We start from the raw sequence: 13,150 nt of genomic DNA, 5'->3' as shown, positions 1-13,150 counted from the left end.
TTTGGTGTGGATTACTTTGTGAAGTAAGTGTACAGTTGTTATATGATTTCATGTTCACCGATAATAATAAATAATAATAATAATAAATATCCTTGGACATTTAACACTGCGCCGCTAGCCCCAAACTAAGCAAAGCTTGTACTATGGGTACTAGACAACGGATATAAACATACTTAAATACTTTTTTTTTGTAAATACATACTTAATATACATAGAAAACACCCAGACCCGTCACAGAAATCAAAATTCATCATTTCAATTTCTGCCCGGCCGGGAATCGAACCCGGGACCTCTCGGCATAGTAGTCCGTTCTGAACCACTACACCAAACGGCCGACAAACAAATATAAGATAACAAATAAACACCTCTCATAAACACTTGAAAGAAGCTAATGAACTAAATATTAAATAAATAAACAAATATTTGGACAAAACAAAATTTTTATCCCATTCTAAAACCATAAAATTGTTATAAGGAAATTTCGCTTCTTTTACCAAAGCACCATGAAACGTCCATATATACTCCAATACAATCGCCATAAATTCTTATTGTGTAAAACACCCTGTCACCTTTCGACCGTTTTTATTTTCACTAAAAGACAATGTTTGTTCATATTTGATAATGCTTCCCTTCTCGCGCTGGTACCCTGGTACATAAAAACCCTTTTTATCTCTTATGAACGCATATTTCATGCTTACTCGTTGTATTTAGGTTATTCAGGATTGTGTTTTATTTCCATTTAATGTATATGCATCTAGAAAACCGATTGGTAGGAATAATCAACATGGTAGCATATTATCTTATAACATCTTCGTCGGCCGTTTGGTGTAGTGCTATGGTGGTTCGAAACGGACTACTATTCCGGAGGTAGCGGGTTTGATTCCCGCACAGTACAAATATTTGTGTGCATGAACATAATTATTTGTTTGTATTGGACTGGGTGTTTTCTATGTATAATAAGTACCTATAAATTTACAAGAAAAAAAAGCATTTAAGTATGTTTATATCCGTTGTCTAGTACCCATAGTACAACCTTTGCTTAGTTTGGGACTAGAAGCGCAGTGTAAAATGTCTAAGGATATTTATTTATAAAAAAAAAAATATAAAGAAAACTAGTGAACCTTTATCAACTTCATTTTAGCAATTCTGCGGACTATGTCAGTCTCTTTGGTTTTCCTGCGGATCTCCTCATTTCTGATTCGATTTATCATATAAAATATTAAGTATAAAAAGTTTTAATACAGATTGGAATGAACTTTCAGCGTAGCGCGAATAATATTTAATATTTCTCAGTCATTCAATTTCAAATTAAAGCAAGAATCGTCGCGTAATCAAATCGGGGCGAATAAAAACGCTCGTCTCCGACACCCTGCGCTGGACTATTGTTAATTTCCTGCAGGCTTGTATTTTCTGCTTATTTTATACTTAGGTCTTTTTGTCGTGTGACTTGACGCGTACTTACTCCTGTTTTTTATTATAGCCTGGTAGTTCACTCGGAGCTCGGGAAGAAATTGGCATTTGATATTTAAATTGATAGCTAAATTTTGGCACGAGAAATTATAGGTCCTAGGCTAGCATTCATAATGATACTGAAATTTTTAAATGTCATTATTTCATCTCTATCCTTGAGTGAAATCTTGCTGCATTACATGTGTAGCAGGAACACTACAATCACAGTTACTATTTAACTTTGACTCATGCTCCTTAAAGTTTTAACGATTGTCTCCGTAGTCGACGTTAACTTAAGAGCTACTTAATTCAAACTTGTAGGAGACACGACGTCTTCTTGGCTCATTTACCTAATGGACTCGTCAAACGCCGCCTCACCTGCTGGATACAAAATGTTTCGACCTGTACGCGAATTGTGTTTGCCTGGTATACGCGGTAAAAAAAGCAACTTGCATAGCTAAGTTTTCACGTAAACATTTTTGTCATCACTTTGCTAGTTATACCACAGAATAATAATAAGTACCTACTACGTAGAGAAGTTTTACTTCGCGAAGGTATTTAAAAAAATGTATGCTCAATGTCATTAACAATATGGTGTAATTTAGCCTGTCTCAAGAGTCGAGCACCATTTTGTTGACAAACGTCAGTGATCGGCACTGCGCCGAAGCTATAGGGCTGACTTCGGTAAAATGATGTGACGTGAGGTGCCAAACTGCGGAAAATGGCGGAGGAAATACATGATTTAGCATGAATTATCATCAATAATATTAACTACTTATACCTCTCAGTGTCTTGAGGCAACTTAAAAAAGGACATTCTGTGTTTTTATTATTATTTAGGCAGTTAAATACTGCACAGTATTTAGTACACCATTTTCTTTATTTTCTTTCATCATACACAAGAATACGCGTGCGTGAGTCAATGTTCTCTCGTATGTGAGGCCTTGTCGAATAGTATCCTGTAGGTGGGCCATCGTGCGTGTTTTGTTTTCGATGTAAACTCGCATAGATGAACAGGCCTGGTTATACTCTCCTGGTACCCGTGAGAAAAACTCAACCCTTTGGTTACCCATTTGTGGTTGTTTGACAATTTGACAGGATACTGATGCAACGCCGTTAGATAAATTATGTGCTGAATTTCAGCCTTGCTAGCTAACTGTCCAGTTAGTTAGCTTCTATCAACAGAACGTCATGTTTACTAACTACAATAGTGGGTATCCTACCTAATCACTAACCAAAATTTAAATTACCTACTGTTCGCCTCTAGGCAATGTAACTTCATGACAGTTTCAGTTTTGTAACTGCTTCGCTACGTCCCTAAGTTAGGTATACGTATATGACCGTTTCAACTTAAAACTGATGTGATAACGAATGTTAGTAGCAATGTGAACATGTCGAAACTTAACTTCGAACTCCTCCTATGTTTTTCTGGTTAATTTCGTTGCGGGTCCTATGACAGTTTAACTTTCCCTCGCGAAAAACTTGACCTTCACTGGTTTGGTTTTTATTGACAGGTAAACTGCAGATCCTGGCTATACAGGAGTTGCAGCGATGGGAAAGAGAGGTGAAATTAGTCCCTTAATGTGAACAAGTAATGTACTTTGGGACTTATGAGTGTCATCTCGTATAATTATAATCTTGCTGCACTCACGGTATAAATAATAATTACACTTAGTATCAACCTTAAAAACATTAATTAGTTCCCAAGTTAGGAGCAAGTTTATAATCAAGCGGCTGCAGCGGGCGCGGGCTGTTTTTAATGAAAATGACTGTTTCCCGGCGCGCGCGTAATTTTAATTTCGCACAACAGTGTGCGCGCGGCTTAATTCCTGCTAATTTATGTTAATGGATGTCTCGCTGATAGAGGTCACGGGATTTTCCTGTGCACTATGATCTATTGAGGGCATTTCCTACGCTTATCATATCATTTATTTCTTAATAATACTCAAATCAGGCATCTGTAACTAACATCTGTTTTCAATACGTGACCATCACGTAGTGTGTAGATTATTTAATGGATCAAATGTTAATACCCCTTTTGATGACTCTATCATCTCATTGACTTTAACAATCAAACGTTAGGTACTTAGCAACAGTAGGTACACCAACTCATTTTTATCTGTAAAAATTTAAACCCATGTTTCCAGGTCGTCGCTGCAAAAACGGGAAACATTTTAATGAAGATGTCCTTTCCCGTTGCACTCGTAATGTAAATTTACGCCGGCAGTGTGCGCTCGCCTTAATTCCCGCTAATTTATGATAATGTTCCCGGGACTGAGATTACTATGTAGTTTCGGCTGGAGTGCAAGTTGATTTCTTTGGGGAGCTGTATTTTTTTTATAAACCAGAGGTGTAGCGAACCTTGAAAATTAAAAAAACACTGTATTTTTTTATACACATAGGTGTACCTACCTGAATCGTTGTAATTAAATTCATGAAGTTTTCTCAAAATGTAGAGGGATTAGTAAAATGAGTTATGCAATTTTTTAGTTTTGTTGCTAAGTAAGCTTCCAGCTCTAGCGGATTACGAGCTGTTTCAGGTCCACTAACTAAAACTAGCTTTCATTTTATCCATCTCTTTCGCGTATACCAAGATCTCAAGACGAGCGAGAGAGACTGTAGGACTTGAAATAGTGATGCGCTGAAGTTCCTCAAGACTTAGTTGCCGTAAAATTTTATTCGAAATATCTTGCCATTTTTATCACTGACTTCGTATTCTGTTTTATTTGGTTCAACATTGTACCTACCGTTATTTTTATTTCTGCTGCCATATAAACTTAAAATTCTGTTCAATTCAGCTGCAAATTCAAACTTTGTAACAAAATTTGTATACTTTGACAGACGCAATTTTTTGCGCGTGAAGTTGTTTTTTTATGCACCACAAAGCAGGTATTTGACCGCAATCGCACCTGATGAAGTGAGATTCAGTCTAGGATGGTACATATCTACCCTGTAAGTGCCTGAATAGGCACTACAGTATTCACTCTAGTCTTGAAAAATCCCGGATTAAAGTGTTCGGGAAAGACAGCAGCAGGCAGTGAATTCCAGTCCCTAGCTGTTCGCATGTATAAGTGTATATTGATGAGTTGTGATGATGCGTTATTTATCGATCGTTTCTGTTCCAGGCGGAGATATGGTCGGTGTTCATCGCGATCCTGCGCAAGAGCGTGCGCAACCTGCAGGCCTGCACCGACGTGGGGCTCATCCACCACGTGCTGCAGCGGCTGCCCAAGGCCGAGACCGTCGTCGCAGGTGAGCAGATAAGCCTTTAGCAGTCTCCCACAATACGCGCCATTGTTAGTCAGCATCAATCAGCCTAGAACAAGGAATTGCCGGACATAGACCTTCAATTCGCGCCCGTTTTACACTGTCTTGGGCTTGTCGCATCAAGCCTTATCCAGTAAGCTTATTCTGAGTGAGTGTCGAATTGCGAGGAACATGAAACATGAACCCTTGTAAAATGTGCTGTCGACTATGCCGGCTAATGAGAAATGACATACCGAGCCTACATAAAAGATTTACCACCTGACATCAAGAGAGTCGTGTGAAATGAATTTTCACACAAGTATGGCTCTCGAAGAAAACATAATCTGAGGAATCAACCAAATAAGAGGCTTATTGTTGAAAAACAGATTGTCATGAAGCAGAATCATCAAAAAAAAAGTAGGATAGGGTTGACGAATCTTGTTTCTCATATTGAACCTGCATAAGTGTGCAGGAGGTAATTGAATTAGGCTGTTTAAACCTTTAGAGGCACCCTTGCCACAAAAAATAAAGGGGCTTCGTAAGCCCCGCCCTTGGTAACAGGTATAAAACTTAAATCTTGCTACCTCCTGATTCCGCGTGGTACCCTGGTACATAAAGGCATATTTTAACACCGTTTAGTTGCAGAAACAGACTTTAAATTATAATGGCTTCATTAAACTCTAATGAATCATTAACTTCTTGCACAAACCAACATTAACAAGAAGTGTCATCATGCACATTAACTTTGCATTGCACATTTTTGCTTAAGAAAACTTTTGCTTTGATAAGGTCTGTTTTATTACTGGAGTTTTTATGTATTAGGGTATTTTATTACCTACGTAATATCCGGCAATAAGTTTACAGTTGACATAAAATTGTATCCATTGTCTACGTAGGTATTGATCTTTTTATGTACAAATGAATCAATTTTTTTACAGCTTATTCAGACAACTCTGAATTAAAATATCCTTGAAAATATTCATGATAGGGTTGACGAATCTTGTTCTTCATATTGAACCTGCATAAGTGTGCAGGAGGTAATTGAGCTGTTTAAATTTCTTTTAGAGGCACCCTAGCCACAAAAAATAAAGGGGCTTCGTAAGCCCCGCCCTTGGTAACAGGTTTATAAAACTTAAATCTTGCTACCTCCTGATTCCGCGTGGTACCCTGGTAGATAAAGGCATATTTTAACACCGTTTAGTTGCAGAAACAGACTTTAAATTTTAATGGCTTCATTAAACTCTAATGAATCATTAACTTAACTAACTTAACTAACATTAACAAAGAGTTTAACTAATGAAGTGACAATCTTTCACATTAGCTTTGCGTTGCACATTTTTGCGTAAGAATCTTAGGAAAAGTTTCTTAAACTATATTAGTTTGGGCTTTTTTATACGTGGTATTTTTTGAAAAGGTCTGTTTTATTACTTGAGCTTTTGTAATATGTATTAGGGTATATAAATAGTTCCTTAAATAGTATATTTATTTTATTTAAATAGTATCTTTATTTTACACAAATAATAAAAGTTGGTTCCTCGTATTTTACATTTCCATACAAAGTATGCTTATTTATAAAGGAAAAGACATACAAACATGTCATGTGTCTTCCTTTCTATAAACAAGCAAAAGGGTTGACTTATCTGGTTCATAGTACTAGGCTCGCATAAACGCACAGGAGTTATGTTTAAACTTCCTTTAGAAGTTTAGAAAGACGAGTGTGCCATAAAAATAGAGGGGCTGCGCACGCCCCGCCCTTCGTAACAGGTGCCCAACTTAAATCTTGCTACCTCCTGCTCCCGCGTGCTGCCCTGGTGCACTAAGGAATATTTTAAGAACCAGTTAATATTAAGAAAGGCCTATTATTTAAAGAAAAGGATCGCGTGGTATATTCACAGGATATACTCGTTATTTTTTCGTTATTGCAGTCAAGACCGTTTCGATGAATCCCAGATTGTATTGTTGTTATCAAACAATACAAATACACAAAGTGCTTAGTAGTTTTTGTATACAAATATTTTTTATTTGATTTTTAAAAAACCAGTATGTATTGGAGAATTGATTATTCGATATGGAAACGAAAGGGTTGAATCTGGATCACTATAACGGGCTTGCATAAGTGTGCAGGAGTAAGATAAGTTTAAATTCACTTTAGAAACTTAAGGGTGCCACAAAAAATAGAGGGGCTGCGTATGCCCCGCCCTTCGTAAACAGGTACCAAAACAGAAATCTTTCTACCTCCTGCCCACGCGTGCTGCCCTGGTAAATTATGGAATATTTTAAGAATTGGCTAAAAATAAGTATTTGTTTAAGAAACCGTTTCTAAAAATAACTGGGTGCATATTCTCACGCAATGTTATTTATTTACCAAACAAAATGACAAAATCAGCTGAAAATAAAGTATTTACTCAAACCTAATTCTTTCTCGTATAAGTAGTTCACATCCTTATTACTTGTGTATTTATTTTAAAGCTAAGTGAGAAAAAATGTAGAAAGGATTAAACGAATCTGGTTAGTTGTAACAAGCTTGCATAAGTGTGCAGGAGTTATCGAGGCTTAAACTTCCTGGAGAGATTTTAGGGTGCAGCAAAAAATAAAGGGGCTGCACATGCCCCGCCCTTCTTAAAAGGCCTCTAACATAAATCTTGCTACCTCCTGCTATCCTATGCTGCCCTGGTGATAATAAGAATATTTTAAGAACCAGCTAAAAATAAGTATCTACGTAAGAAAGGGGTGTCTAATAATAGTTTCTTTCTCACGCGCCATAAATATTCCGATAGTGTGGAAAATTGTCTCACGACTACTAGGGTAGCATAGACACGAAGAAATAACCAAGACATTCAAAAAGGAGCTCTTGAATCTTGTGGGGATCGAAAGGGAACCGTACGCAACGAAGTTTTTTTTATTAACAACCCCTCCTTTTAACGGTATACTTAACGTTGCGTTGATTTGTTCCTCGTTATTTTGTTTTGTACGTTTAAAAATATTTTGAAGTAATAATGCCACTATCTGGTATTAGGTAATTTAAAATATTTTCTTTATCAAACACCGATATTAATCACAAGATACCTCTTCTCTATTTATCTTACTGTTGGGCGTCCAGTTCACTACAATAACTCCGTCCCTCAGGGCCATAAAGGCTATCTGAGATGCAAATAATTCGATTAAACATGGGATATGCTGAGATTGTTCATGTTCAGTCAACCGTGAAAATGTCACACGCCTACCAGGATGGCATAACTAAATAGAAACAACATTTCCCTGCTGATATAATATTTCTCAATATGAAAAAAATAATGCCCGTCTTCTGTTGTCAGTAGGAGCAAGGACTGTTTCAAAAGACCCTATTGTCGTATGGTCCAGTAAGTTACCAGCTTCTTTTCTTAGCTCCGCCCTTATTCCTTTGTGCGTCTATGCTTTAAGGCAGTTGAGGATATGCAACTCTGTTATTGACTTAACAATACTTTGTTCGAAAGTAAAACCTTCGGCTTTTAAAATAAAATTGTATTTCTCTTAAATATTACGTTCCATCTGGTACTCGTAGATGTGTATTTTCTCACACCAACCCTAGTGCTAATATTTTGTTGGCCAAGTTATGAAAACATCTTTCTATGGATGAGTAATTCTTCAAATTCATTCGGCCGTGAAAATATTACACGGTTACTAGGACGACATAACTAAGCAGAAATAAATAGGCTGAGACTGTTGTCATGTTAGTGAAAAATAGTTTGCGATATTTGGGGCTGTTTTTCAACCCTCGAATAAATTGTCATTTCATAATAAATTTTTACTATACTGAAACTGTGAATGAGCCAAACTTATTCCTCAGTTAAAAGTTATCCGACGGTTAAAAATCCTTTGAATAACTATCTCACAGCTACCAGGGCTGCATAAGTGAACAGATATAAAATATTCCTATGATCCTTTCAATCTGAGGCCTTTTCGCAGGTAATATTTTTTATGCTATTTAAAAGTGCCGCTAAGGGATGTTTCCGCCCCATTGTGGGCGCTGCCATGTGATGAACTATTGTGGTCTTGGATCACTGCAGGATTGGCCTGGGAATATATTTGTGTCATTCCGGAACTTATCACTGAGAATGAATATTCCCATGGAGTTGAAATATTTCTCAGACACAAGTCGATGTATAAGTAGTATCTCATTTCTCAAGGATTCAAACCCAGTTAATATGTAGTTTGTTTATTTAACTCAAAGTTTAATCACACGGTTACTAGGACTGCATAAATTAGCAGGAACTAGCGGTTCCCATGATCCTTTCATATTTCTCAGGCCTCTTCGCAGGTAAGATTTTTTTCGTTAAAAATGCGCCCAAGGAATGTTTCCGCCCCAATGCGTTGTAAAGAGGCCAAGTCAAGATTCATTGATCTGCTGTTAACTTATAGCAATCTATGTTTAAGATTGGGTTTTCATGAACGTTTTTGGAATGCCGATCCACTTTCAATGCACCTATGAAATCCTAGTGCCTATGAGAAAACAGTAAAAGTAAGTAGATATTATGGTCATTTATGTATTATTATGAAGACATACAAAGCCTTAGTAATTGAAAGCTCACTGATAAGGGTAACATGGGTAAATCGGAGGTGCCATAAAACCAGTTTAGGAATGTACAAAAAACTAAGGCCCCGCTACCTGATCGTAGTTAACTCCGCCCAATATTATCCCTTACTTCGTCACGTTCATAACTCCTGCCAGCTTATGCCATGCTGGTACAGCCGTTTAAAGACAAACGGGGGTTTCATTTAAACGGCCGTTTAAAGTTAAACGGGGTTTTCATTTAACTGACGTTTAAAATGTATAATCACACCGTTAACTCAATGTTTAATCACACGGTTACTAGGATTGCATAAAATAGCAGGAACTAGCGGTTCCCATGATCCTTTCATAATTCTCAGGCCTCTTCGCAGGAAAGATTTTTGTTGTTAATAATGCGGCCAAGGAATGTTTCCGCCCCATTGCGTTGTAGAGGGGTCAAGCCAAGATTCATTCATCTGCTGTTTACTTGTAGTAATCGCTGCTTATAGGCTTTTCATTTTTGGAATGCCGATCCACTTTCAATCCACCTATGAAATCCTAGTGCCTATGAGAAAACAGTAGAAGTAGGTAGAATTATATTCTGGTCACAATACCTTAGTAATTGAAAGCTCACTGATAAGGGTAACATCGTTAAATCGGAGGTGCCAAAGAACCAGTCCAGGAATGTAAAAAAGTAAGGGCCCGCTACCTGTTCGAAGTTAACTCCTCCCAATATTATCCCTTATTTCTCACGTTTATAGCTCCTGCCAGCTTATGCCATGCTGGTACAGCCGTTTATAGTTAAACAGAGGTTTAATTTAAACTGGCGTTTAAAGTTAAACTGTGTTTTCATTTAACGGGCGTTTAAAATTAAACGGGGTTTTCATTTAACTGGCATTTAAAATGTATAATCACACCGTTAACTCAAAAGTTTAATCACACGGTTACTAGGATTGCATAAAATAGCAGGAACTAGCGGACGACGTCCACCCACAAGGTGGACCGACGACCTGATAAAGGTAGCGGGAAGGCGCTGGATGCAGGCCGCTACCAACCGTGCGATGTGGAAGTCATTGGGGGAGGCCTATGTTCAGCAGTGGACGTCCTGTGGCTGAAATGATGATGATGATGAATGCGGCCAAGGAATGTTTCCGCCCCATTGCGTTGTAGAGGGGTCAAGCCAAGATTCATTCATCTGCTGTTTACTTTTAGTAATCTCTGCTTAAGATGGGCTTTTCATAAACATTTTTGTAATGCCGATCCACTTTCAATCAACCTATGAAATCCTAGTGCCTATGAGAAAACAGTAGAAGTAGGTAGATATTCTGGTCTCAATGTGACGTATACACAATACCTTAGTAATGAGGGCTATCGTTTTTATACTTAACAGTTGGCACCCCTGGCGATTGACAGGACCTTACCCTACAGTGGCGCCATCTTGATGAGTGCAAATGCGATAGTCCTCCTACCACTTTCGCGCTCACCAGTTGGCGCCACTGTCTTCGCTACTAGCAAGTGACAGGACCTTACTCTACAGTGGCGTCAACTGGTGAGCGCCAAAATGATAGCCCTCATTGAAAGCTTACTGATAAGGGTAACATGGTTAAATCGGAGGTGCCAAAGAACTAGTTCAGGAATGTAAAAAAGTAAGGGTCCGCTACCTGTTCGATGTTAACTCCGCCCAATATTATCCCTTACTTCGTCACGTTCATAACTCCTGCCAGCTTATGCCATACTGGTATTGCCGTTTAAAGTTAAACGAGGTTTTCATTTTAACGGGCGTTTAAAGTTAAACGGGGTTTTCATTTAACTGACGTTTAAAATGTATAATCACACCGTTAACTCTAAAGTTTAATCACACGGGTAGGTACTAGGATTGCATAAAATAGCAGGAACTGGCGGTTCCCATGATCCTTTTATGTTTTTCAGGCCTCTTCGCAGGTAAATTTTTTTCTTTTAAAATGCGCCAAAGGAATGTTTCCACCCCATTGCGTTGTAAAGAGGCTAAGTCAAGATTCATTGATCTGCTGTTAACTTTTAGCATTCTCTGCTTATGATTGGTTTTTCATGAACGTTTTTGGAATGCCGATCCACTTTCAATCTATCTATGAAATCCTAGTGCCTATGAGAAAACAGTAAAAGTAAGTAGATTAAATGGTCATTTATGTATTATTATGAAGACATACAAAGGCTTAGTAATTGAAAGCTCACTGATAAGGGTAACATGGTTAAATCGGAGGTGCCAAAGAACCAGTTCAGGAATGTAAAAAAGTAAGGGCCCGCTACCTGTTCAAACCTAACTCCGCCCAATATTATCCCTTACTTCGTCACGTTCATAACTCCTGCCAGCTTATGCCATGCTGGTACAGTCGTTTAAAGTTAAACGGGGATTTCATTTAAACGGGCGTTTAAAGTTAAACGGGGTTTCCATTTAAACGGCCGTTTAAAGTTAAACGGGGTTTTCATTTAACTGACGTTTGAAACGTATAATCACACCGTTAACTCAAAGTTTAATCACACGGTTATTACTAGGATTGCATAAAATAGTAGGAACTAGCAGGTAAGATTTTTTTTCGTTAAAAATGCGGCCAAGGAATGTTTCCACCCCATTGCGTTGTAAAGAGGCCAATTCAAGATTCATTGATCTGCTGTTAACTTTTAGCAATATCTGCTTAAGATTGGCTTTTTATAAACATTTTTGTAATGCCGATCCACTTTCAATGCACCTATGCGATCCATTCTAGTGCCTATGAGAAAACAGTAGAAGTAGGTTGATATATTCTGGTCATGTAATAATGTGACGTATACACAATACCTTAGTAATTGAAAGCTCACTGATAAGGGTAACGTGGTTAAATCGGAAGTGCCAAAGAACCAGTTCAGGAATGTAAAAAAGTAAGGGCCCGCTACCTGTTCGAAGTTAACTCCGCCCAATATTATCCCTTACTTCGTCACGTTCATAACTCCTGCCAGCTTATGCCATGCTGGTACAGCCGTTTAAAGTTAAACGGGGGTTTCATTTAAACGAGCGTTTAAAGTTAAACGGGGTTTTCATTTAAACGGGGTTTTCATTTAACTGACGTTTAAAATGTATAATCACACCGTTAACTCAAAGTTTAATCACACGGTTACTAGGATTGCATAAAATAGCAGGAACTAGCGGTTCCCATTATCCTTTCATATTTCTCAGGCTTCTTCACAGGTAAGATTTTTTTCGTTAAAAATGCGCCAAAGGAATGTTTCCACCCCATTGCGTTGTTAAGAGGCCAATTCAAGATTCATTGATCTGCTGTTAACTTTTAGCAATCTCTGCTTAAGATTGGTTTTTCATGAACTTTTTGGAATGCCGATCCACTTTCAATCCACCTATGACATCCTAGTACCTAGGAGAAAACAGTAGAATTAGGTAGAATTATATTCTGGTCACAATACCTTAGTAATTGAAAGCTCACTGATCAGGGTAACTTGGTTAAATCGGAGGTGCCAAAGAACCAGTTCAAGAATGTAAAGAAATAAGGCCCCGCTACCTGTTCATACCTAACTCCGCCCAATATTATCCCTTACTTCGTCACGTTCATAGCTCCTGCCAGCTTATGCCATGCTGGTACAGCCGTTTATAGTTAAACGGAGGTTTCATTTAAACGGGCGTTTAAAGTTAAACGGGGTTTTCATTTAATCTCACATTACACAAGCTGGAGTTCATGGGCATACATGGTTGTCTTCTCCGCTGGTTAAGGTCCTACTTATCAAACCGTAGCCAACTTGTTGCTTTAAAGGGTTACCACTCGCAACCGGTCCCGATTACGTCTGGGGTTCCACAAGGATCACACTTGGGTCCTTTATTTTTCATCTTGTACATCAATGACTTAGTTCCGAGACTTAAAAATCTCAAGTTGCTTTACGCTGATGACTTAAAGATTTATGCACA

The 13,150-nt window shown here is 38.0% G+C and overlaps 1 protein-coding gene across 1 annotated transcript in view; it reads left to right on the top strand.

Moving 5' to 3' along the window:
• LOC135080989 (neurobeachin-like) overlaps nucleotides 1-13,150 on the top strand; it is a 737,070-nt gene that overhangs the window by 374,887 nt on the left and 349,033 nt on the right. Inside the window, exon 3 of the mRNA XM_063975714.1 lies at nucleotides 4,574-4,700. Within this exon, the coding sequence (XP_063831784.1) occupies nucleotides 4,574-4,700 (127 nt within the window). The remainder of the gene's footprint in view (nucleotides 1-4,573; nucleotides 4,701-13,150) is intronic.

Source organism: Ostrinia nubilalis, chromosome 19 (assembly GCF_963855985.1).
Source record: "Ostrinia nubilalis chromosome 19, ilOstNubi1.1, whole genome shotgun sequence".
NCBI classification, from domain to species: domain Eukaryota; kingdom Metazoa; phylum Arthropoda; class Insecta; order Lepidoptera; family Crambidae; genus Ostrinia; species Ostrinia nubilalis.
This window is presented reverse-complemented; position numbering and strand designations above follow the sequence as displayed.